Source organism: Platichthys flesus, chromosome 23 (assembly GCF_949316205.1).
Source record: "Platichthys flesus chromosome 23, fPlaFle2.1, whole genome shotgun sequence".
NCBI lineage: Eukaryota > Metazoa > Chordata > Actinopteri > Pleuronectiformes > Pleuronectidae > Platichthys > Platichthys flesus.
The window spans coordinates 15,064,406-15,090,607 of NC_084967.1; the positions used below are offsets into that span (position 1 = coordinate 15,064,406).

Below are 26,202 nucleotides of genomic sequence, written 5' to 3' on the forward strand. Positions count from 1 at the left end.
GTTAATTAAGGAGCATTGCATTTATATGGATTTGTCAAAACCAGGTATAAACTGTCTCAATCTGTTTCCAGTCTTTGTGCTGAGATAATCTAACAGTCTCCCGGTCGTAGCTTCATTAATCAAAATGAAAGCAAATCAGCAACTCTCTTCGTCAATCTATTCCTTTGATATGACTCACTATTGGTCTCAGTTCGGAGGTTTTCACACGTGTTCCTGACCTTTTGTCCATCACAGGATTTAGTTCATCTCCGTGTGGCCCTTCAGAGAAAAGAACTCACTATGACGAGTCTCTGTCTCCGTCCTGTCACCTGCTGTCTTCATTTCCACATGTGGACTTTGTGAGAAGACACGTAGGATTAATCTCCGCCCTTTCACCTCTTGTGAGTCTTCTTGACCTCGCTCTGTGATGTGGAGGGAATTACAGCTCATCGTGTTTTCCCTCTGTGGCCATTTGAATTCATTGAATTCCAAAATAGATTAAATAAACCCATTCAGCTTCTTCTTTACACAGGAACAACATCGATGGAGTCATAGCACATTTCTTTTAAAGGTCTTGTGACCTTTGGCCCTATACACAGATGCACCCCTGCAGGAGACATGATGCCTTGTTACCTTTAACAATCAAGCAGAATCTATCCCTCAGTATATAACGCAGCCCAAAGCCCAGTCGCTACAGTCACCAGTCGAGCTGAGATCAGTCACGGCCTTCAGAACCAAATATTGGAGATACCATGATCTCAGTCTCCTCCGTCGTCTTTACTCTGGTGCTGTTCTCCGAGCTGAACAGCCCCTTGGTAACTGTAGCTTCACCTACGACGAAAGGAGAAGATGGTGTAATAGAGCAAGACGGCCTGAGTTCCTTTCTGGGAGACGAACCCATGATGGAGCAGGCGATGGTCCCGCCTGTGTACAGAGGAAGCCTCATGCTGGACAACAGCATCAGAGATGAAGAGGGGAACCCTAAGATCTTCATCCTCTCGGTGAGTATCTTCACATATTTCTTTATACCCAATGTCTAGTTTATGATCTATAATGGGTAAAACAAGGACCAATGCTCTATAGACCAGTTGTTAACAGCTTGTTTCCCAGCTTTAGTTCAGCCAAAGGGATTTTTCAAAACCTGGCACTTTTTTTTTTTAAAATCAGATTTGAAACTGATGAATCCAATGAAGTAACTTGAATTTCACTGCTTGAAAAGAAAATCTCCACATCTCCAGTTAGTAACACAAGTTTTCCTGATTAATTCATTTGAACTTTTCATCTTTGAAAATCCATTATATTGGAATTAAAAATCTCAAAATCGTTGTGAAATTGCTCGACTATAAAACACGTACCCAGAAAATACAGTTTCATCATTTGGGTGAACCAATCCTTTAGTGACTTTAGATTAAATTAATTTCCACCTATTTAAGAGGCTTCTAGGTTAATTCACACTGAATAAGTCATCTGGTGACTCTCCATCGTCTCGTCCCTCATCTTGCATCAGCACCGTACAATGACCAACACCAACAAAGAGCACAGTACCTCCATCATGTGCTCCAACAGTGACCTCTTCCTCTTGTCCACCATTAAGTCTATATTTCACACGTCTATGAAAACCGTTTATGACAGCACTGGAAAATGGGAAGTACCACAAACTGAAAAAGGTCAAACGATCACAAGCCCATAAAGCCTACGAATTTATTGGAATCTCAGTGGGAAGAATGATTATATATCTGTGCTTCCACAAACGTTGGGTTGCTATGTGTAGAGGGTTTATCTGGCGGCTGGGTCCCCGGTGTGTAATGAACATGGTGGTTATCTCTGTGGTAATGGCTAACAGGCAGCCCTGGTGGAGAGAACAAAGCCATCTGGGTGAGCCGGGGCTGTGGAGGGAAACGGGCCACGGTGATGCCGTAAAACCAGGGAAACACATTTGTTCCATTTGGGGGGGTTCCTGTGGCTTGGATCAGCTGCTCAGAGGCAGATCCAACACCTGCGCTGCAAGTGAAAGAGATTATCTTTAAAAAGCTGCCTCTGGAGGATCCAGAGTTCACAACCTGTCGCAACTGTGTGGTCGTGCGCTCTCACATGTAATCACCGATCACTGCTGTGTTTCAGGACATGAGGCAGAAGGGACACGGGACTCGGGGGCTGAACTCGGGCCTCACCCGGAGCCTTCCTCTGCTCGCAGACCACAAGATGAGCCGCGCTCCGGCCGAGTACAGTTTCAAAATGGACCGAAGAGACACCGACTTAAACAGTGAGTATCTGGAAAATCCCCTTTCATCACTGTTTACCATTTTTCTATTTCCTTCACTGATCAAATCTCTGTAATCTTTCCCTCGTTCTCCCAGTGCTGCGGTGTATGATCGGACGAGTGTACCGACCCTGCTGGGGTTCTTCCAACGCCAACTGAATGTGCAGCGGAGGGCTCCTCCTCGTGTTTTACACTGAAATGCATTTATATGTCTTAAAGAAGAGTGTAAAACAAACATGTACAACAAAATAAAACTTTATTCAAATTCACAAGCATATTTACAGTGTTGGTTGTTGGGATATTACAGATTAAATAACTGTTGAATCACTGATCTACTGAACCGGGGTTTACTGACCAAAACAATCTATTCAAGTTGAGACAGGTAAAAACAATGCAACATAAACTGGTCCAGAAATGCTTAATAAGTCTGTTTAAAAAAGTAAACAACTAATCTTCATGATATATTAACTAATAAAGTGATATATCAAAACAGAAAGTCACCACTTCCTGCTTCTCAAATGTGAAAACGTTCCGTTTAAGAATAGTTTGACTTTTTCCACTTTCATTATCAAGAGTTTAGAAGAGACACAATCATAATCAGTCAGAATAAAATAGGAAATCAACTCCATGTGACCAAATGAAGTGTATGTGTGCATGATGCTTAGACTCTGAAGAAGCTGGTTAACTTTCCCTGTCCTGAGATCAGCTTCTTCTTACCCGCGGCCTTGGCAACTTTCTTGCCGGGCACTTTGACCGAGACACTCGTGGTTCGTTTCTTCTCCGGCGGCTGGTTCTCTGATCCTCCGTGTCGGTCAGATTCCACCTGCTTCCTCTTGCTGCCCTTGCTTTGTGTGTTATCGGTGGTCTTCTGTCCGTCGCCCCGGCCTGCACCTCGGGTCGGGGCATTTCCACTTCTTGGCTTGAGAGCAGCTCCCTGTTGGATGCCACTCGGCTCCTTATTTGGACATTCAGACGGAGGCTTGGCTGGAATAGAAAAAAAGAAATCAAAAGCAAGTGTGAAAACTTTTGGAAGCAAAAAACAAGGGGGGGGAAATGATGTGACGAAATTGCTGACGTTAGCTGCTACTTGAAGCAGCTCTGTGTTTATTCTACGAAGTTGAAATTTAACATTTGTCATGTAACCTGATGGAGCAGCGCCTGAACTCCCCTGAAACAAAAGACAGGAGGGGAAACGGGCAAAAGGTCTGTGTGTGTGTGAGTGTGTTTCGGGTTTTTTACTACATATGTGGGGGTGTGCAGGTTTTATAGAACGGGGATTCATTTAATGGCTAATGGTAAGTACTGGTCCCAGGGCTGGGACTGTGCAGGGTTCAAGGCTGGAGCTGGGAAGGTGAGCCTGGGCCTCGGTCCAGTCCTGCGGCGTCAGAGGAAACAGAAATATATCCCAGCAGAAAGGGAACGCTGCTCGACTCGTACAGAGAGTACCCATAGTATTTCCAGAAGTGAAGTTTGTACCTGAGCTTCTTCCCTCCGCACCAGAGCAGCTATCCTCATCGACAGCTGGAGGGGTCGTGACCTTTGGTGCAGGGTGCACGCAGGTGGGAACCTGGCTGCTGCTGGGGAACTCCAGCACACGGTTGAGTGGCAGCTCCTCTTCTTTGTACGTGCAGGCAAACTGGGATCGCATGACTTTGTCTTTAGGCTGGAATGAATGAATAAAAAAAAATAACTTTGATGCAGATGATGTCATGGTTAATGATGAAAGTTTCTGGCTGAAAAAACAAACAAACACACTCTCTGGGTTTTTCCTTTGGTGTTTTCACGGCACTCCATCTATCGATTTAATTCAAAGTGGTTGATAAGTCAGGGGACCATGAATATCTTGTAATCTACTGGTTAAAATAACCCACCAACATCTGGCTTTTGTCTGCAGTGGGAATGGATACAACTCGCTCCCGGGTCAAATGACTCCGCTGGGTTTAAAATCGGCTTTGGCTCCGATCGACAGCGATGGAAAAAGACACTGGGTGAACGCGCTAATTGGGCCGGACAGCGAGGTGAGAGCTTCTCAGGTTCATTTGTGACGTTGAACTCGATTCACTGGTTTCCATCTGTACTTTTATTGTTTGATACCTAGTTAGAAGCATTTCACCAAACCTACTGGTGGAAGGAGGAGGTATCGTCAGGGAAGAACCCATTAGAGATGAGGGGTGTTTGACACTTTCACAGATTTCCAGGGGAATAATTCATTAATCTAGATTTATTTTAAAAGGCAGACATATTTCAGGTACTGATACGAGTGTGCAGCCCGACTTCCACATCAAACAATAGGCAGTTATCATTTTTATTTCTAAGACTGTGGCGCAGCTCCTCATTAAAAAGCCTTCTCGGACAATCTGGTTTGATATAACAAAGTGAATGATACTGAAGACTTCAATCCCGGCCCTGGGGCACACACATCCACGGCTTTTCATCCACTGTTTGATCTGCGCCTGCTTGGGATTATCACAATCCAAGGATTTCACCCTTCAGGCCAGTGGGCCACAGTAGGGAGGAGAAATCTGAGGGGGAAAAATGCAGCGAGCAAAGCTGGGTGGGCCCGCGAAGCACAAAGGGATCAAAGCCTTTGTGCCTTTCTAAATTACTTCTTAAGAGAGCACCTAAGACAATGGCGACCTTAGGGCCGGGGCACACTTCAATAACAGAGCTAGAAATATACGCTGCCTTGGTTGCATGCTAATGAAAAAAAAATATATTGGAAATGCCCCGGAAACAATGGGAGGGGATGGAAGAGTGAACACGGCCAAACCATGAATGACATAGAACCTCTAATCCAATTACAACAGGTGGGAGCCCGACATGGCACCGTGTGGGCAGACAGTCCTCATGCCTCTGCAGACGACTCTCCTGGAATAACCCCGCTCAGCGGCTGACCAGACACCGGAGACACCTGACCGAGACATTCCTGATATCGCTTCCAGGGCCAGGTGCAAGCCGTCCCTGCTGCTTTGAGTTTTCGACATGTGTTCTCACACGCAGGTGATGGAAGCGAGAACGGGAAACAGGTGCAGCCATTACGGTTTATCACCGGAGAGTCGCTCAGGAAATAAAACTTATATTCTGGAGTATTATCATGCAATCAAACGAGTCTTCCCACAAATATAATTTCCAATACAGCAGGCGAGCAGCAGTGACTTGGCATTAGGAGCTTTACTCCAGGTTGTTTTCCTCTGTTTGGATCGTCTGTGGCACGGAGGGAAATATCTGGAAATGCCCCAAAAAGCAGAAACTAGATCTGTCCATATCTGTGGTTGCCAGTTGACGTCAGCGCATGATGAAACCGCTGGAGAAGTACGGGATAAAGTCTTTCAGCAGACAACAGGAAACAATAACCTTTCAAGTTTCCCTTGCTAGTCGAGTTACGCGACTGATATGGCATCTTCAAAGTGAAATTGATGCAGAAAGCTTCCGCTCACCGAGTTCAGGAAGCGGTGAGCTGCCCAGGGACCATTACGGCGCACTCAAACAGGAAGGCAGCCAGATTGTGGCGAGCTAAAATGACATCTGCTAGCGCAATCAAATAAAGGAGCCATTTAACTAAATGTGTTTCGCATACATGTTCAAAAGGAGTTCACACAGCGGAGCTACTTAAAGTTAAAAGATCAGTCCTACCTCAAGAGCTAAAGCTAACGTTTACCAGTGTTTGTGGGGTGACTCAGCAGCGGAGAGGGAGGAAAGAGCAGATGCTTAAGTAAACGTAGCAAAACCGCACCGTAAAAAACAACTACAAGTCGTGTATTCATATCTTATTCACATATTACTATTATCTGGAAATGATAATATAACGGGCCCTTTCAGTGTAATATTATAAAAATTATGTTATTGGACTACTATAAGGGATGTGGTTAAATATGAGCATAAAGCTGGAGCTGCATATCCAACAGATAATGGATTGGAAGCTGATGTTGATATTGAGTTTTTAAAAACCCAATAACAACAAACAAGCACATATTATAGATCCCTGTTTAAAACAGTATAAATGGATTTACACTCCTAGACCAGACATCGAACCTGCATTACCCACAATGCAACTGTAATAGTTTAATGGGAATGCTTCTCCATCTGTATCATTGTATAGACGGGGCCTCTACAGGGTGAGTTATAACAACTGCACCTTCAAAGCATTTAAGAGTCCAAAGACCAAATTTCTTCTTTTGCTCAAAACAGATAAAATTGCAAGAACAGATCTTCAAACTGGCAACAGCAAGTTAAAAAGGAAGTAAACAGGAGAATCTGATGTCAGGTAAACAGAGAGCTGCCCTGTGAACTGTGGGTAATTGGGGGTGGGTGGGGGGACGACGCATCATCGGGATTGGTTAATGGTCTGAATTCCACTCGAATAAGTCATATTGTGCCGCGGATTTAAACTTCAGCCTCAAACCAACACCGAGAGCTAAAGCCCAGCTGTGCAAACGGGAACGGTGGAAGTCAGTTAAGATGGGAGCTTCAGCTAAGCAAATAAATAATAATACCGAGGAGAAATTACAGGATATAAAGACATTATTTTCAATGTTTGCACATCTGATTCAATTTGAGGTAAGTGATGGTTTAGATTTGGCGCCCTGGGACCGGGGGGGCCCACGTTACCTTGGGTTTGAGCAGGTCCAGCCGGCTCTGGACTCGGTTCTTCAGGGGCTCTGGAGAACATCCGGTGGACACTTCAGGAGATCTGTGGAGTGAGTCGTGGAGGAAGAGCAAAGAGTTGACAGATCACGTTTACAGGGAAGGTTCTGGTCACACTAACGTAGAACTGAGCTGATGCTTGGATCTGAGCCATTCCCTGTCATCCACCTCAGACATTATGTAGCCCCCCCCCCCCCGACCACAGCCAGTGGATATTTTTCTTTACAATATTTTGATTCAGACGTTTGACCAGAGAAATTGTTCCAGTGTGGTGTGGGAGGATTTTCCTTCATATGGTTTCAGTGGAGAGTTGTAGGTCTCCTGATGCTTTAATTGCTGCTGCAGGGGTTTTCCCACATGGACTGAATCCTGCTAGTAGTGAAAATGGTCAAGTCCAAATCAATGTGTGAAGGATTATTTTAAAAGTGAGGTACTTTTATTTTTCTAATTGGAACAATCCTGTTTATTTCATTGTCGATTTATAATATTACAAATGTCCTAAAATATCAGAAAGCAGAACTTATCATGAGAAATGTCACAATTTTCCTGGAACTTAATTTGCTCGGAAGTTGTGAGTTTTGGTTACACAATCATATTTTCACACATTTGCATGGCAACACTTGCTAATTGGCACTAAAGGTAAAAACTACATCATCTTTAGCTGCAGTTCACATTTAGTTTCAACTAGAAATTGTTTTGGCAATGCTCTGGCATCAGTGACATCACCAGGTCACATTTTTAATTAACTAATTAGCATCATCATCATCTGTAGTTCATTAGTGCCAATTAGCACTAACCTTAGCAAAGGATGATGATGATAAGGTTTTTGGTAATAAACCACATATTTGATGATGGCGCTAGATGAGGATAATTAGTAAGTCGGATTCATCATCTGGAAACAATGGATGTAAAAAACAAAAAAGCCATCCATTAGACATGGAAATGTTTTATTCTGGACCAAAGTGATGAGCCCAGCAGATTGAGATTTCCATGGCTGGACACCTGCATTTGATATAACCATTACCAATAAAGAAATATACTGCGCTGTTAAAAACACAAAAGGCTTTTTACTGCATGCTGCGACCAACCTGAACAACGTGAGGACACATGTTCCCTCAGCTCCACACAGGTCGGGCTGCTCCTCAGACAGCAGGTCGGCCTTGTTGGCGCACGGCGGCGTCAGGGCTTCCTCGTCCAGCAGCGCCATCAGCACCTTCACCGTGTCCCGACCTCCGAAGGCAGTGGCGTGATTCACTGCGTACGCTTTCGGCTGCGGAGCAACAACAGGTAGAGTCAGTGTGTTGGGGGAAAGATGAAGTGCCTTCTGAACCAATCTATGGATGTCAGTTAGGAGACACAAAAGCCAAAAACTGAGGCAGAGGTTTAACATTACCCTGGCAGGGCTGATCCCCGTCCCGCTTCCATTGGCGGCCCGTTTCTGGATCTGGTGTATCTGGCAGATCCTCTCCTTCAGCTCCTTGGTCGTCTCCTCGGCTGCAGCGTACAACTCGTCTCCGCTGCTGCGTCCCTTCACCAGCGCCGCCCTGATGGCCGCCACCAGCTTGGCTCCGCATACGCTGAAATTACACAGTGACACTCACGTTGACATCGGCTGGGGAGAGCTAAACTGTGCCATAGGTTGAGAGGAGAAAAAAAACATTTGTTTTGGAAAGGGTCTCCTGGAGGAGCACACACACACACGTTTTCATCTGGATGGAATTAATAGTGTTCAAGAGTTCAGCCAATATTTGCCAACATGAATAACTCTCCCCTAAAGCTGAAAAGCCAGGGCCGTAGTCTGAATGTCTTCGGAAGATATACGGCGGCTTCACTTTCAATTAATTGGACACTGATTTTAAGGGCTCAGAGTAATTGTTTCTGTGTTAACATCCAGTCGAGCTTTATTTCTCTGTAATGCGGCCATGCCAATGTTAACAGTTACAAAGCAGAAAATATGCTCCACATCCCCGTCAGAGTCACTCGGGCCCCTGGACACTGTCCCTGCGCTCACAGATGCACCGTCAGCTATGAAACTCCAGGGACGCTCCTCCTCAAAGCTTTCTTGGTATTTGTTTCGTCCACGCTCGCACACTGCGTTCGCCACACGTCCAAAAATCACAGCAACATATCACTTCTGTAGGTCTTTTTTCGAACAGTCAAGTGCACTGAAGCGTGTTAGGAGGGAGCGTGGCAAGGTGGAGAGGCGGTGGTCCAACCCTGACCCGGCTCTGATGCGAGCGGGCCGGCCTGGGTAAGAGAATCATTTGGGAAAACAGATGTTCACTGAAACAAGCAGGCCCTGAACTCTCCATAGAAGGTGTTCATATGAGGATATGTAGTTCTCCACTGAGAGAGGAGAGGCACTGCCTGTTGAGACGCACGTCGGTGTTTCATCAGACGTGGAGCGCTGCGTGAACCGAGAAACCTCTGACGAGCAGCTCTAGTCCAATCCACTACTGCACAAACCCCAATGTGTTGTTCTGGCCCCTGGGACCTTTACTGCGGGTTCCCTCAGCGGCTTCACCTCAAAGCTCAACCCTCACATGATCCACCATCTAAATCATTTCTGATAACCACTTCTGATGTGGTGCCAAGTGCCTGGAACATCCGAAATAATCTGCAGCAGTATGGAGAGTGATCTGCGGAGCTCCAGGTTTGATGATAATTCATCAAAGTGAAAAAAGTGAACGAGCCCTTTGACGGAGACTTTGATGTGGGAAAGATGACCAGGCTTTAGCAATCCCGATGTTATCGTGAGAAGCTTAGATGGGAGTCATTACGGGGATTCCGAGGAATAATAAGCTGCCGTGGGACAGGTGGATTTCACGATCGCAGGTGTTATTGCAGGGGTGCACGATTATGAGACTGTAGCCGCAGAATAGCAGGGCCTCTACAGAGCCTGATTAAATCAGGTTGAAACAGAATCCAACCTTAAGAAGAGAAGGAAGCAATACAGAGAAAACTCAATCATAACGTTTCACTGTGCTTTGACGCCAGGTTTTCTTGCAGCATAAGGCCACAGTGAATTAAAATGTAGAAATTGTATAAAGTTGCATTGCTTGGAATGGAAATGTCACGTATGTACCAGTACGTTCGGGTCAGTGGTTTGATCTGAAGTGTCGTAAACTAAGGCACTGAACCCCAATAGAAATTGGCGCGTGATTAAAAGTGCTGTGTGCTTATTGAATCGCTTTATCAAAACAAAAACTATTCTCCAAACTCTTTATTGTTGCCTGGGTGTGAAAAACCTGATATCTTATTTTCAGTTCAACCGAGTTCAGTTGTTGCCCAATACGATATTAGAAACAGTTGCTCTAGGTGACATGTTCCTTCAAAACTGCAGCACACACACACGCAAGGACTTGATTAAACAAATCTTTTCCCCTTAAAAAAGTAATTAAATTAAATTCAGCCAAAACAGGGACAGTGGTTGGGTTTCTCGGACTCTGACCACTAAGTGAAGTTTGAAAAATCCAAAGAATAAGGCTTTTAATCCTCATCATTCAGACGAGTTGACCTTGTTAAAGAGGAAAACCATTGGAAACAACAGCTCTACGTGGCTTGGTGGTCTCCTGCCCGAGTTCGAGGAACCGGTTCACCCAAGGAACCCGTCTCTGATGAGTTCCTAGGAATCTCCACGCCCTGTGGAGATCCAAAGTTTCTATCTAATCTGGTCTGGACCGTTTTAGACAGATCTAAATCTTCCAAAGTACTGTTGGACCGGGGCCATAAACAAACCGCTGCTGAGACCATCCAAAATCCGAAAAACAAAAAACAAAATAAATGAATTCAACCAGACTCTCTCATAACACCATCTTTCACTGTAACTTCGGTAACTTTTTCTTTGCATTTTAAAGCCCTTAGTGTCGTATTAAAATCAGCTGAATGAAATATGATATGTTAATGAGATATATTAAAGATGGTACTGATGGTCACTTCTGTTGAAATTGTCAGATCCATGCAGGATAGTTGTTTTCCTCAGTTTCCAGACTTAAGTTAAACTAATCCAACCGGCTGCAGCTTCATACTGTGAGAGAGTTATCAATCTTTTTTAAGTCCTGGCAAGAAAACCAACGCTCACATTTCCCAATACGATAAACTATCTACACAACATGAAAATATACCACATATTGCACAACACAGCTGTTTTCCTCTGAGTTTAAAAAAAAAAAAAAACCATTCACTTCGACTCCCGTTGTTAAAAATTCCAAGTGCAACCCTGCGTCACTTTTATAACATGGATTTAAATATAATTTAAAACCAACAACTGAGTTGGAATCCAGCAGGAATTTACAGTTCAGTCCCGAACGCAGCACATACCAGGCCCTCGCAGCAACTAAAGCCGATTCTGTCACAAATGTGGAGGCATTTCCTCCGACCGTAAAAGACGAGGAGCGAGTGGAAGTCTGGATCAATCTGCGTTGTGTACCTTGGGTCAGGAACCTCCCCCAGTATTTCTTCCAGGTTGTCTAGAAACTGGACAAAGTCAGACAGGCCTTTGACATGTTTCCTCAGTGGGTCAGACTCGGCTGGAGCGTAGCCCTTTCCTCCGAGCTGGATGGCCCTCACGAAGGAAGTCACAGCCTGCGGAAGAAATCAAATTTAAGTTGCAACGGTGGCTTCAAATTCTAAAAGTCATAGTTTTGGTTTGCTTGTTACGCAACGTAGGAATATATCACCGCTAAAGGAACTAAAGGACACGTGTCTTACCAAGAACAGAGACGTGTTGGCTCTCTGTGCGGCGTGCTTGACGTCGGTGAACGCCTGGCGTCCAAGAGCGCGACCGGGGACGTCGAGGGTTAGAGCCACGGCCATGTCGTTCTTGGTATTAACAAGCAAATTCAGATAGGAGCAGAAAACCCTTCTCACTGCCATTTTCATCTACGGATAAAATACACATTATTAAGTTACACACACATCTGCTAATGCAACCAGGTTGTGCAACAACTTCCTCCCATGGGCCACGAGGCCGTTAAACACCTGACACTGCACAGGATTCATTTGGTTTATCAATTTTAAGGGTAAAGTCTGCATTTAAAACCAAAAAATATAACGTGTTAAATCAGAGATGTTTTGGACAGAGCAAGACACGTTTCCCCTCTTTCCATTCCTCATGCTACGCTAAGCTAACCAGATGCTGGCTGGAGCTATGTATTAGAGCCGGACCAACGGGAGTGTGGTTTCGACTTTCTGCTGCATGTCTCCACCGGAGAGCCACTGAACGCATTCATCAAAGTGTCAAAGTATTCCTTTGATAAAACTGCTGGCCCCTCCTCATTGTGTTTATCAACTACCAAAAGGGACAGTAGCTTTATTGCCTGAGTAAAACCACCAAACCAGCAGCTGACAGCCTGTATTAAACTCCCCAAAAAAATTACATCACCTGAAACCGGTGGTGCAGCAGCGAGCCTCCACTAAAAACTCATAAATTTGCAAGTGACAGGAGTGGAGGAAAGAGACCGTGTTGCAGGAGCACTTGTCCAGCCCCACATTGTGTTGTGTTTTAAACATCTGCTTGGTAATTGAATTCACATTGCACTCTTAAATCTGAGTGATATGATATAGAGTTCCTGTCAATAAGTGCAGGATGGAATCCAGACAGAAATTAAGTATGCTTATGAAAAGTAAATGCATGGACTGTTGCCAGCGGGAGAAACAGCATTTCATATTACGGAGAAACACGAGGGGAAAAAGGTAAAGTGGAAATTGCGGTTTTCTGTTGGGAGTTTAGATTGCACCTTGTATCATTATGTATATGTATGTATATATATATATATATATATATATATATATATATATATATATAAAGTGGGTGTACCTGTGAGCTGCAGGGCCGGCTTATACTAGACGGTGTTGACAGGACTGATGAGTCTGGCAGCCCTGAGAACTCCATCGTGCCTGTGAGGAACTCAAACAGCTGGATCTGGGCAAAATAATACACAAAGAAGCATTAGAGAGGGAAACTAATTGGTCTAATTTAGTTGCCAAACTTATCCTCCACCCCTACAATCAACATCACGGCGCCCCCGCTCACCGGGCTCACGGGCTCCTCTGGGTCAGCGTCCACTTGTCTCAGCTGTTTGTACATGCGGAGGACATCAACCAGGTCCACCGTGTTGGAGCGTTTCAGGAAGGACTCGTACGCCTCCACGATGAGATCATAGTTCTCCAAGCGTGCAGAGTCGGGGGCCGGCAGGTGAAGTTTGCCGAACAGTAAGTGTTTCCAGGCCATCAGGACATCACTCAGAGACACTTTGAACTCGCCGCGGTGCTGTCACAGGGAGAGAGAAAGCAGTTAGAGCAGCGCCCCTAATTAGTGATGGCCTGGAACCAATCAGCTCAAAAGCAGGGAGACCAAGAACTGGGCCGTGAGCGGACTCCGCCGGAAACCAGTGGTAATGTCATCAGTTATGGATGCGATGACAGGCAGCCTGATGGTTCAATTGAGCTATGTCATGACGATGATGTGAAATGGGCTCGTGTTGCCTCGTCTCCGGGACACCAGATGACTTGGAGCCCTCACAAATGTTTTCAGTGTGTTATTCTGTTATTAGTCAAAAGTATTTTGACTGTTGCCTTCGTTTGCCAGTTTGCAGCCGTTTGTTCACCAGATTAAAGCCAACTGCAACATATTAACTCAGCACATGAAGCCATATTAGGTTAGCATCCGCCACGGGTTCAAGAACTGGTCAGTTCGTGTTCCTAGAAAGTGAGAATTGCAGTTGTTGTTGAGCTATTCCTTTGTGGTGTTGGACATTATTGTCTTGTTATAGTAGCTGTAGTGAGGAGGTGGACACAAACACACATCAGTAGAGTTTTCTCTGCTCATAAAGAAGAATTTAAATTCAATCTTAAACTCAAAATGTGTCTTTGAATGTAAAGGGAATAATAACGTGGCATTTAATTAGTTATTTAATGCTATTGACTGATGTGTAAAGTCTTCTCTTGACATAGTAAGTATTTAAGTCTACAGAGGGATGAATGTATTAGTACTTCATTGATATTATGTACTTTTGTGGTTTTTAAGGGTAGTTTAACTTCAAAAACATAATTTGTGTTAACACTGTTATAATATTGTTGTAATGTTCCGGGTTAAGAACAGAAGTTGTTGCACCTTGGTAAGCCCTATGAGACTAATTGGGATTTGTTAATATGGGCTATACACATTGATTGGCTGATTGGTTGGTTGGTTTTGTTCCTACTGCTTGAGTGTGAATGTGTGTGTTTGCACATTTGCCACTGTCTCGTTCCTTTTGGTTGACATGAACAGGGGGGGGGGCTTGGAGGGACTTGAGCATTTACCTGTTTGTTCACCTCCGCCACGGCCAGCTGCAGCACCATCATCATGCCGTCGGCCCCGTGCACGGTGGTCCTCTCAGACTCCAGGACCCGGGGACACTCCCTCCTGAAGGTTCTCACCAGCAGCTGCAGACGCTCTCCTAAAGCCTCCATTGCTCCCTGGACCAGCACAAACAGGAAGTAACTCAACAACAAGCAACAACAAGTGTGTGAAACCACTTTAGAACCTCGAGTGAGCCAAAGAAACAACACAATGTGACTTGAGGATATTGAATGACTTGGAAACAGAGCTGTAGACGTTTCTTTCACCACTTCCCCTGTAAAGAGAACGTAACTTACGTGTTTCTCAGCTTCTCTCCACACACACACGCACACACACACACACACACACTCATGACAGTTTATTAAATATACATAAATGTGTATGAATCACAAACAGTGTTAATTGCATCGTGCAAACCTCAGATGACGCAGCAGCTTCCATGAATCTACGTCCGAGACAACAGCAGCTGATTTCAAATTTTAAATCGCCAATGACGTGTTTGCCGTTTTAACCAATCAGCTTGTCGCATACAACGATGGGCGCGTTCTGGTTAAACATAGATTTATGTTTCGTTTTTCTATGAATAGTTTTACGTTATTTTACTATAACATGTACATAATCACACTTATTACATTTATATTCACATTATATAGAAATACCACGGTGTTATTTAACATTTCCCGTGTATGCTTGTCTAAATCTCCCCTTGCTATTTCTCCCCTAGTGGTACAGCCCGTGACGTAGGCGGAAGTAGGTTGAAAACATCCCGCAGGCGCGCACTCTTTGATTCAAGGAAACTACCAGAAATAAACGTGGTAAAGTGACACGCATGGGGCCGTATTCTGAATGAAAGTGTGTATTAACTATCCGGGGGTTCTTGTTAAGTTTTCCGTCGCAGCGTTACCTGGTAAAACTGAGTGGAATCCAGTGTTTTGGTGATTTGCTAGCTTGTTCTGTCCTGGGAGTCACGTTGTAGTTCCTTGACAGATGGAGCTTCACCGTTATGTGACAGTTGGATCTTTCACGAGTGATTGGTTTTGTGCTGGATTTGACATTTACAGCTCGTATTTCACAGAACTCTGTCATTGTGGGGAAATCCGTCCTTTCTGTGATACTTCATTGGGATAACATCTGAATAAAAGCTGAATAAATGTCAAATATATTACAGCTATGTGTTTTTAATGTGAGCAGAATTGAAGAGTGACTGATGAAGTTTGGGGTTAAACACACAAAACACGTCCTTATTTCAATGTTCGCCCATGTGTGTACAAATATATGTAAAACAAGTGAATATGTGAACGAGGTTTGGTTCAGGGTCTAACTGAGCTCTTCAGAGTCTTATAAATATATTGCATTTTTATGTTTTTAATGTCATTGATGGGATTATAACCAGCAGTATATGAACATCAGCTGTTGCTTCAGTTTTCAAATGATTTATGTGCATTTTTAATAACAAAATATTGTATTAAAAACTTACAAAGGTCTGGAACCTGATCAGTATTTGTGGATTTGCTCAAACTAGGTGTGAAAATATGGAAACAGTGATATATAAAGTATTTTCTAGAATATCAATTTAGAAACCTAAGTAACTGCTTATGGATAAAATAGCCAAGTTTCAGGTGTGTGTTTTTTGCCAATGATGTAAACGTATGACTTGACCTATTGCATTTTAACAAGAATTTAAAAATGTTAATTTTGCCAATAAACAGCCTTGTTTATTAATTTCCTTTTTATATATTCTGATGTACAGTTTAGGACTGAAGCCACTCATACCACAGCACACATCATGCAGGAGGACTCCAGCCGCAGTCCCAGCTACACGGTGCCATGCGAGGACTACGTCCACGTGGTGGAGTTCAGTCCGTTCACCTCAGGAACCCCCGCCTCCCTCCTGGCTTACGGTGGAAACCAGTATGTGGTAGTGAGCACCTGCCTCTTCCCGGTGAGAAATGCAGCTTCACTTGTTCTGGTTCACCTGTTGCACGTCATATTCCTTCCTCTATGAAGACGTTCTTGTCCCCGCAGGAGGAGGATATGGAGCTAGAGGGAGTTGAGTTAAATGTCCTTCGAGCTTTCCATCATGAACTGCGCGTCGATGCTCTTGCCTGGAGCCCTGAATCCCGACTGGACAGGCTACCCACCATCAGGTACGTCTGTGGCACTGATCAGCGGGTCACCTGTTCTCATGAAACATGTTTGGAAAGGTCACATGAGATTTGGTCGCTGAACTACATCTGTTTGAGAGCATGTGGCTACCAAATCAACCTTTTTCTTTATGTTGATTGCTCGTCTTGTGGATTCAGACACTGCTGTAACATTTATCTCTCTCCTGTTTGTCTCCTTACATGCTGAGATGTCTGCCATAAATCTCAAACTTGGAATCATCAGTAAACGTTTTTCCCCATCATCCACTGTGAAATGCTGGTTTGCCTTAGCCCACCCCAGACATCTGGCCTGGCTTCCCCTCCTGAGACGTGGTTTAGAAACTGCTCCTCGTCCTGTGTGACCGCCACAGGACAGCCACATTTTAAACTTTCTTTCACTGACTTCCTTATGCTCTTTATTTAGCAAATTATGTATCTGTGATTAAGTTGCATTTGTAGCTCTCAGGAAACTAAGCCTGATGTATTAACCTCAACTTGGTCTCAGACTTTTGGACTTGAATATGAATTACTAAGTCACTCACCAGCTTAATTAATTACCTTATTGGCCGACTTGGCTATTTTTAAAACAAGATAATATAAATGGTGAAAACACCTGCAGCTCCAGTGCCTCCTGTTATGTAAGAGGTCAGCAGAGAACTGTAAACAGGAACTTGACGTTCGTGTCTGTTAACACAACAGGGTAATTATTGGCGAACATTCTTCTTGTGACCAGAACAAGAGGCATGTTGTAGTGACTGTCACACTGCAGCTGCCAGGATGTGAGCCAGTTGTTTCAGGTGGCCGTGGATGTGGAAGGGGGGAAGTGGCCTAACTGTGGATTGTTAGAAAGCAAGAGTTTCCTCCTAATTGGAGCGTTGGATGGGAAGGTTCCGCTGTCCCTCTGGAGGTGTCTCGGCTTTCTGTAATTGAAAAAGAAAGGACGCGATAATTCCAAGCCTTCTGTGGTTTACTCCACAGGGTCCTCGAGCCAGCCCTGTGACGTGCGCACATGTTATTGTGCTGATGACTGCCCGCTCAGGTTCCATCCCTCCCTTCGATATGCACGTAATCATGCCTTCCAAGAAAAGTACAGCGTTCTCACAGGCTTGCCTTCGTGCAGGGGCCCAGAGAGAGTGAGAGAGACGAGGGGCGGAAAGGGGGCTCAAGCTGCAGCCGCCACCAACCACCACAGCAGCTAATAATGGGGAAAAATCGTAATACTATGAGAGGAGAGACAGTCGGGAACAAATATACAAAGACATTTTACCGTAGGATACCCAGATGTTGACTGTGATGCAAGTTGCATCATCAGGCGAACTTTAAATCCCCTTTCCAAAAGTTTAAACAGAAAAATCTACTATTCACTATTTATTGGTAAAATCTGCATTACCAATAACAACCCTCAGTCTAACCCCCAGACCATGTGCCTGATGGCAAAGATGAATTCTAACCCATCTGAAGAATCACAGTGTAATTTAATTACATTTTAGTCACATATTTGGGGTCTGACCGATCACTGCTAATCCCTGCAAAACCAGTAGAGAAATGGAAAACTCAAGCTCACGAAGAGAAGAGCTGTTGTGGAAAGCTCTTTGTATTTTGGCCTAAAATTCTGATGTGGAACAACAGCAGAGCGTTTTTCTGTCTTTCCAAAATAGAGATAGAGCTGAAGAGTCAAAATCTGATGAAAGAATGTTTGTTTTCAAAAGCTGCTTTATTTTACGTTATTACTTGTTTTCAGAGAGCAGGATTCAGATGGAGACTAAGATGAAAAAGTTTCACACTTGGGGATCTTCCCTCTCCCTGAAGATCCAACTTGAAGTCATTATTGTCTCTCATTTCTGTCATGTGCAGAAAACCATGATTACAGTGATTAAAAGCAACAAACCCACAATTCGACGGTGAAATTCTGTAATTTTCCGATTTTACTGTGTCTTTTATTGTATGACGCAGGATTATTGGAGATCAGTGAAGAAAATGTCTTTGACGTTAAACTTAAAAAGGAAAAAGAGCCAGATTGTGTTCCATGCTTTAAGTAAAACAGTAATTTGTAGGGTTAGAAGGCCGATCCTAATATAATCTAATCTACTGTAGCAGTAATACCCTGAAGCACGTTAAGGGTGTTTGTAGTGACATCATGCCAACTCCATCTGTGCCTGCGACTGAAAATGTGTGAACCGCTGTCTGTTTATTCTGGTGATATGTGTGTGTTTTTCTTGTCATAAGTGAGTTAGTGTAATTGTGTGAATAATTGCAGGCGCTGGTGTATACTAGGACTGATTAGAGGGAAAGTCCTCTGCCTGGCTCTGCGCAGCTTTTTTGAACAGAGACATGCGTAAATGGCGTGAGGAATCTTGTTTTTCTCCGTGTTTATCTTAGCGTGCAATTAGAATCTCCCTGGCAGCGCCTCCACTGATCGCTGTCCAAGTTCCTACCACACACACCGACACACACTGTCAGTCTCGGCGGCTGCAGGCGGGCCCGCGGGGAAGATGTCGTCTGTCACTGGGTCCGTGCAGGCTGACCCTGTTTGCATGGTCTTTCTTTGTTTATTTTACATCCTCTCTTTTTCCTCTTTGCAGATTTTGCACCGCTGCAGCCGACAGAAAGCTACGCCTGCTGACATCTGATCTCCAGGATAGGCATGAAGTCAAGGTACTGCAACATCTGGAGCACATTGGCCAGAACGCCGCTTGTCAGCTGGCTTCAGACTGTCTCTACTTAGCACTGACATTTGGTACTTAGTGATACAGGAAATGTAGCCGTACGCACTGAAAACAGAGCAGCTGCAAGTGTAGAAAAAGTTTGCTGGGAAATACTCACTTTTATTGATCACCTTTATTAATAATCACGTGGTTTCTTCATTTACACGTTGTTTTTTTGTGCCGCTGCCTAGGTGATGGAGGGCCACACCAGCTACATTAACCATTTGGTGTTCGAGCCCTCGGAAGGGAAACAGATTGCTTCCGTCAGTGACGACCACACTTGCAGGTCCAAACCATTTTGTTTTTGTCCGTGCGTGTGTGTGTGTGTTCCCAGCTTCTGATTTTTCAGTTCTGTTTTCTGTTAATGGTGCAGAAAGCCCTGACTGTATTTCCACACTGAAACTTGATGCTAAGCACAACATGCTCCGGTGTGACTGTGCGTAAGCACAGAGCCTCTTTGTAGCTTTTCTAGCTAATTGGTTAAATATGGAAATCCTATTAGCTGCAGAAAGATTTTCCTCTCTAAGGGGGATCTATAATAAGGGTCCCAAATTTTCCTTTTCAATTTATGCCAGAGGAGGGAAAAAGTGTGTCAGTGGCCAGGGTCACTGCCGGGGCAAGCCCCTCTACATCAGGAGGCTGGTTCTCTTTCTACATGTAGAGCTGGGCCCCGTTCTCTATTGTAAATGAACAGTACATTTCTGAGCTCCTTTTTTAAGTTCAAATCATTTTAGACTCAAACCAAACAGCAACAGTGAGGTAAAGAGCAAAGCTGTGGGTGACAGTTCTTATCACTATAGTTGAATCTGCTGATTATTCTTTTCATTAAATGTTTGGTTTTAAAATGGGAGAAAATAGAGTTAAAGTTTCCCAGAGTTCAATGTAAGAGAGATCAGATGGCTTTTTTTGGCTTAACAAAGGTACACAACTGAAAATGTAATATTGGTTTATTGAAGTGATTTATTATTGTAAGTGACACTGTTTTTAGTCATTAAGGCTGTTTTGAAAACGTCATTGACCGTAACATCAATGTGGTTTGGTTTTGACTTGGTAACAGACCATAAGGATCTTTACCAGGTCCAAGAGATTGTGTAGTTTGTGCCCCCACCCCTGTTGCCATTCAGTCATCTAATGTGAACTCACAACAACGGCAAGAGTCCGGATCACACTACAGCCAGTTGCATGGTGTGAATTGAGCAGTGATTGGCCCACTTTGAAAGTTAGGAAGTGCGAACTCAGCTTAAACAGTTGTAAGGAATCTATCGTGCAGAAATAAATGCCACCTCCATTGGCCGTCCCTGCCCTGTGCCCTCGTCCTGTCACATCACGCCGTCTGAGATCACACAGCAATAACAAGTCCTCTTCTCCTCTCCCATCCACTCTCCTCTCGCCCTCCTTCCACTGACCAGCCAGAAAAAACAGGAGTGTGCTCCATCTGCTGAAAGATTTAAATTCTGTCATGTTGAGAAAATATGGGACGCGGGAGGAAGACGGAGGCCGGTCCGGGGATAGATCAAGTTAACAGGAGAGGACCTTCCAGTCGGCCCACACAAACCGAGGCTCGGTGTGAGAGGCAGACGCCGGTCCTGCGGAAAGGGAGTGAGGGAAGTCTATGCCTACACTCATGACCTCTCTCATGGCTCTGTTAGGTTTGGCAGCCGTGCCTCTACTATAAGTTTGCGTAGCTTTGTCATCACTGTCCCCTGCAGTTGTGGGAACTCCGGTGTTGCCAGCATGCAACTTGACGCCGCGGCACCTAGGTGGGAAGCCAGACTCCACTTCCTCAGGGAAGTTTACATTTGGCTCATATCGTCCAAGCAGCTCATGGTATCAGTGCAGCGGGAGCCCGTCTGTGGGGAACTGTGCCACCTAGAGATCACCGGGGCTCACTGCCAGCTCCTTAAGGGATTTGGGGTTGAGTGAGTTCACAGCTGCATTATATATACACACGCTTTAAATCGTTTTGTTCTGTTCTCACTGATAATCCGTTTATCAGGATCTTTTATGTTCTGTGAGGGAACCGAATTACAGCAGCTTGAGATCTCATCCACGCTTCCAGCCAATCGTCTGCTCTAGGCTTTTTTTTTAAAGGCCAACATGTCACTGAGGTGATTGCAGATCAACAAGGGAGACGTGTTTTAGCCCATTTTGCATCTTTTGACTGTTTGGCCATCGTGGCTATTCTTTTTACCTCCTGAAGTCACATACCTTTAATATTTTCATTTATTTATCCTTTTCAACCATTTATCCATAAGTCTTAGCTTCTTATTTCAACCTCTGTGCCTTCTAAACAGTTAATGTTCTGATGGCCGGCTGCAGTATAGGCCAAAGACCCTCAGCAAGTTGCGTTGTAATTAAGCTCTGTGGAGGTGTTAGTAGACTGGACGTGAATCAAACGTAAACGTCAAATACATTTTCCTCAAAGATGCTCTCTGGTTTCATTTGGTTTTTAAGTCGTTATTCGATGCTATAAAAACTGGGCGAAACATCGGGATTGACGGCTGAGTGTGAGTATCAGGAGGATCTGGATACTACACAGACTCCCTTTAGCTTTTGTTTTTCTTCAACCTCCTCCATCCTTATATACCGACTGTGGTAAATATACTAAAGATCATTATCACACAAAGTTATAATTTTGCTCCATAAATGAAATTTGTGGATATATTCTTAAACTCAAATCAGGATTTCTGTTTTTTTTTTGCAGTTTTTCTGCAGTATCCCCTGGAGTTACCTATCATTTATATTCACATCTTTTTTGTTAGCTTATAAGGGGGATCCCTGAACTCACCGGGTGATTGGGGGTGCGGGGGGGAGCGCTCATCCAAAAAACACAACAAACGGTTTCGATAACCATCTCAACAGTAAATGTGCAAAAGACAATGTTAGTGTTTCGAATCTAAATTAAATCTCGAGCAGGTCCTGTCAGAACACATGCTGATGCAGATATTGTGCACCTCAGCGTTTGGCTCGCCCGGCCAAGCGGTGGGATGGGATTTTGTTGTTTGACTCTTCCAGCTCTCTCCCCTCCAGAGAGTCACCTTCGATTATTTGCTCTGCTCTCCACAATAAATCAGATCACGCAGCGCTGCCGGCGGCATTTCCCGTTTTCCTCCTCTTATGGGAAACACTGACAAAACCATAACGATCCGGCTTTGATCTCCCTCTCACTTCGATAGCACAACACGGGACTTCAGATGTCCTTTTCAACTCCTGTTGTACATGGAAGCCACGTGTTATTGCTCGATGTAGTGTTATGCAATTACACCGTGTTTTATCAGAGGCGGTCACGCGTGTTTTCGTGTCTCATGTCTTTCACCTCGTTCTGCAGAGGTTATGTTTTTTTGGGGAGCCGGTGCTCTCCATTTGAAGGGCATGGTGGTTGACCACAGTTTGGCCGTCGGTGGTGTAGCGTGCAATTGAGCTCTGCTTGGCTAGTGGACTAAGAGAATAGGGTTTAGTCGTTGTTTTCCTGGTGTGGTCTGGGGGTTTTTCTCCCCTCTTCCACCCCCCCACCCCCGCTCATGCTCTATGGTGTGGAGGCTCTGGCTGAGGCTGCTCATGGGCAGAGGGAAAAGAAGCCCAGGGTTTCGGCATGGCTCTATCCTGCTGCAGGGGAGACAAGGCAGGAAAAGTTGAGTGTTTACTGAGGTCTTCATCTGAGACGGGGCATATCCTCCCCTGCACCGCACCACTGAGGACATCAATCTCTCCAACAACACACTTGACATTCAGATGGTCTTTGGAGGTACTGTTTGGGCTTTATTAGATGATGTCTTCTACGTGACCTCATCAGTCAGCGCCTTCCCATGCTTCACAAGCGTCTGTTTTATATTCCCAGAAACACTTGCAGCCTGCCCCCGTACTCCCCCATCCCCGCTCTCTCTTCTAGTTCAGGGATCATTCAGATGTGGTTAACCATAGATCCAGGTCTCAGGAACCGCAGCGCTCTTCATCCAAGTGATTCATTGCATCCGTAGCGCCTCTCAGCTGCTTTTCTTTTCTTTTTTTTTTTTGCGATCACAAGTCTTGTTTAACTGTAGAATTGGCTTATTATTTTAATGAAGATTGGTCTTAATCCTGGCTGGCGTCCGCTCACAGGACCTCTCTGTTTTTGCATAAAGCAGGATGGCGTTCGACTTCTTCGCCGCTGCTCTTCCTCAAGTGACGTGCGTTCCGCTGCCCTCGCTGCACTCGGCAGAAAATGAATGGCAGCGGGCCGCCCACAGCGAAACATTTGCTGTAATGTGAGTGGAGCGTAACGCCGACTCAGGCGAGGGTGATTCCCCCCCCCCGCCCTCCTCCCTCTGCCCCTGCTATCAAAGCTCAATGTAATGCTAGGCTGGCGTTTTCCTTGTAAGAGGAGTCCAGCATAAGTCTGTCTGTCTTCACAGCTCAGGGCCCAGATCCGAGGAAGGAGCCCATTTTCCCTGGAAAAGCCTGAAGACCGTGTACATCACTCGTGCACGACTCACAGGAGCTGGATAAATTAGGGGCAAACATGAAGTTGGATGAAAACATGTCGTCTATCATTGGCCTCGCCGTGCGCCATGAAACCCTGTTAGTCATGTGTCTATATGGAGGGAAAATGAAAGCTTGAATTCCGTAGAAGACGAATCAGACGTGGGAACAATTACACACTTTCTGTAATTGCAGAATCCATCGGAATATGAAGAAATCTGTGCGCTTATATTTACCAAGGTCATGTTTTACATTGAGGGAAACCTTGGGAAGGTCATTTTTTTTCATTTCCGGCTATTATGCAAGCATCCAAGGGCGGCTCAAAATCCGATGCTATTTTTAGAAGCGCACTCTAAATCTCCATCCTTGTTGTTAATTAAGAGGTTGTCGGGTTATGTTTTGGGATTTTTTTGCCAAGAGGGGTTCACACATCAAGAAGAATTAGTCGGTTACTTCACTAATTAGACCTGATTATAAGTCCGGTGTTTGTTACCCCTTCACTATAATGAGACAATTGCACAGGTCTCTCTGCAGCGGGTTCTCATGGCACTTTTAGTTTCTTGTAAAGTAATTTTTTTGCTGAGAAAGCGAAAGATTCTGCAAATTTGATGTTAGTTCCAATAAAGCACTCAAAGCCCAGTAATTCATGTGAGGTTCTGCTGTCTCATCTCAGCCGTATTCTGTTGGTGTTCGTTTTCATGTTTAATTTATCTCTGCAGGGTGTGGGACCTGGACGGGAATGAAAGCATCACTCTCAGACTTCGCTCTCCTGGCATCAGCGTGTGCTGGCACCCAGAGGAAGTCTGTAAGGTAGGTGGGGTTTGCTTTTAGGTACCTGCTCACATCATGACTCTGCAACTGCTCCTGTGCCACAGTACGACAACGATAAATTCGATCGGGAGTTTATCTGTCCTGTAAAATCTAAACAAGTCAAGGGGCTGTTGTTTTTTAGAACGAGGACAGAAGAGGTCATAGCGGAGAGAAGGTTGGTTTATGTATTCGCCCTCGAACGCTCTGCTCATCTCAGATGTCCAGATATCTAGTTGACATACTGAATATTCTGGGGAGTCTGCCACTGTATAGCGAGCAGCGAGACACAATACATGTTTAAGTGGGATTTATATATTCAGATTACAAAGGTGTCGAGACGGCTCAAGTTTCTCTTCCACCCTCTGACCTGCATTTAAAAGATGACTTAGCCATTAGCACTCTGATGGGGTTGCAAGGCTTCTCTGCTGTTGCATGCTGGGACAGGGAGGAAACAGTGGAAATAGATGGGACGAGTGTCAAGAAATGTGCAACAGCTGGTGTAAGTGACCGGCTTGTCCTCTCCAGCTGATGGTGGCGGAGAAGAAGGGGACGATTCGCTTCTACGACCTGGTCACCCAGCAGGCCATCCTGTCACTGGACTGCGGCCAGTCCCCGCTCATGTCGGCCGACTGGTGCCTCACCAACACCATCAAAGTGGGCGCTGTGGCAGGAAACGACTGGCTCATCTGGGACATAACTCGCTCCAGGTGAGGGGATGGACGGTGCGGACGCTGCTCGGCGTGTTGGCAAGAGATGCATCTTAAACCTTTTGCTCTTTGTCTGCAGTTACCCACAAGAGAAACGACCAGCCCACATAGATAAAGCCCGGTTATTCAAGTAAGGACTTTTCTTCTTTAATCTTTTGAACTGTTTGACCTGTCCACAGAGTAAGTAATGTTGTGTTTAATCAAAAAAGGAATTGGCCTGAACTATTCATTTTCTATATTCTAGCAGATTTATGCATGTGATCATATTCAAAAAGGGTGTTGCTCTCCTCAGGTGGTCTCGAGCCAACGAAAACCTCTTTGCCACCACTGGATGTCCGGGAAAAATCAGCAGTCAGTTACTCATCCACCATCTCGGACACCCACAGGTCAGTCTGACTTAGATGTGTTTGTTGAGGGCTGAAGCCAATATAAGGCAGTAAACAATGTCGACTGATATATCAGCTGATTAACAAATATAATGTCACCTTCACTGTGTGTTTAAATGTGTTCTAATTGCTTCAGTCTCGTGTCACATGCTCTTGTCCTTGCAGCCTGTGATGATCGGATCAGCCACAGTGGGATCAGGCCTCAGTTGGCACCGGACACTTCCGCTCTGTGTGATCGGCGGCGACAGGAAACTTTGCTTTTGGATGACTGAGATGTAGACGCCTGTGCAGCACTTCCCCCCCCCCCCCCCCCCCCGCCCCCGACAGGTGGATAACTAGGTCCTCTGTGTCTTCTCTAGTTAATAATCAATAAAAAAAAACTATTTTTCTGAGTATCTGCCTAGTCTGTGTGGAATGTAATGGATATTCTCTGCATGCCTAAGCATTGTTGTTGTCTATTTTTTTTCAAATTTATGTCTACCCCCTCGGCTCAGCTGCAGATGAAACAGTGAAGGGCTCGCTGTTCTTTTCTCTGAAGAGCGAGTTTCATCAGTTTGTCTGTTATGTGCTGCCAGCAGAGCTGTAGTTCAGTGGAATGCGTTCGAGAGCGTCGCTGCCAAATCTTCACTTCACCGATCGACATGATCATCATACTACAGGTGCTCCCTCTCTCTCTCTCTCTCTCTCCCTCTCTCTCTCTCTCCCTCTCTCTCTCTCTCCTTCTCTCTCTCTCTCCTTCTCTCTCTCTGTTCACTACCAGAGACTAA

At 44.9% G+C, this 26,202-nt stretch overlaps 3 protein-coding genes across 4 annotated transcripts; 2 read left to right on the forward strand and 1 right to left on the reverse strand.

Annotated features, from left to right (window-relative positions):
• Positions 1 to 678: 678 nt before the first annotated feature.
• Positions 679 to 2,516, forward strand: pmch (pro-melanin-concentrating hormone). Its single transcript, XM_062383168.1, has 3 exons — positions 679 to 980; positions 2,101 to 2,242; positions 2,337 to 2,516. The coding sequence occupies exons 1-3, from the start codon at positions 732 to 734 to the stop codon at positions 2,396 to 2,398; spliced, it is 453 nt and encodes a 150-aa protein (XP_062239152.1). The 5' UTR covers positions 679 to 731; the 3' UTR covers positions 2,399 to 2,516.
• On the reverse strand, positions 2,479 to 14,690 carry parpbp (PARP1 binding protein). The gene is made up of 11 exons (XM_062383165.1): positions 14,643 to 14,690; positions 14,186 to 14,341; positions 12,918 to 13,154; positions 12,702 to 12,806; positions 11,594 to 11,764; positions 11,313 to 11,467; positions 8,277 to 8,460; positions 7,972 to 8,153; positions 6,848 to 6,929; positions 3,716 to 3,902; positions 2,479 to 3,223 (listed from the first exon to the last, which is right to left on the reverse strand). The coding sequence occupies exons 1-11, from the start codon at positions 14,664 to 14,666 to the stop codon at positions 2,901 to 2,903; spliced, it is 1,806 nt and encodes a 601-aa protein (XP_062239149.1). The 5' UTR covers positions 14,667 to 14,690; the 3' UTR covers positions 2,479 to 2,900.
• nup37 (nucleoporin 37) lies at positions 14,369 to 25,809 on the forward strand. 2 transcript variants are annotated; one of them, XM_062383167.1, is made up of 10 exons: positions 14,369 to 14,387; positions 15,976 to 16,167; positions 16,251 to 16,372; positions 18,952 to 19,024; positions 19,266 to 19,360; positions 24,252 to 24,342; positions 24,868 to 25,049; positions 25,129 to 25,179; positions 25,342 to 25,435; positions 25,601 to 25,809. In XM_062383167.1, the coding sequence occupies exons 2-10, from the start codon at positions 16,012 to 16,014 to the stop codon at positions 25,712 to 25,714; spliced, it is 978 nt and encodes a 325-aa protein (XP_062239151.1). In that variant the 5' UTR covers positions 14,369 to 14,387; positions 15,976 to 16,011; the 3' UTR covers positions 25,715 to 25,809. The 2 variants fall into 2 exon arrangements, with proteins under 2 accessions (XP_062239151.1, XP_062239150.1); XM_062383166.1 differs by lacking the exon at positions 14,369 to 14,387 and adding an exon at positions 14,951 to 15,040 and having other exon boundaries at positions 25,601 to 25,808.
• The last annotated feature ends 393 nt before the right edge of the window (positions 25,810 to 26,202 follow it).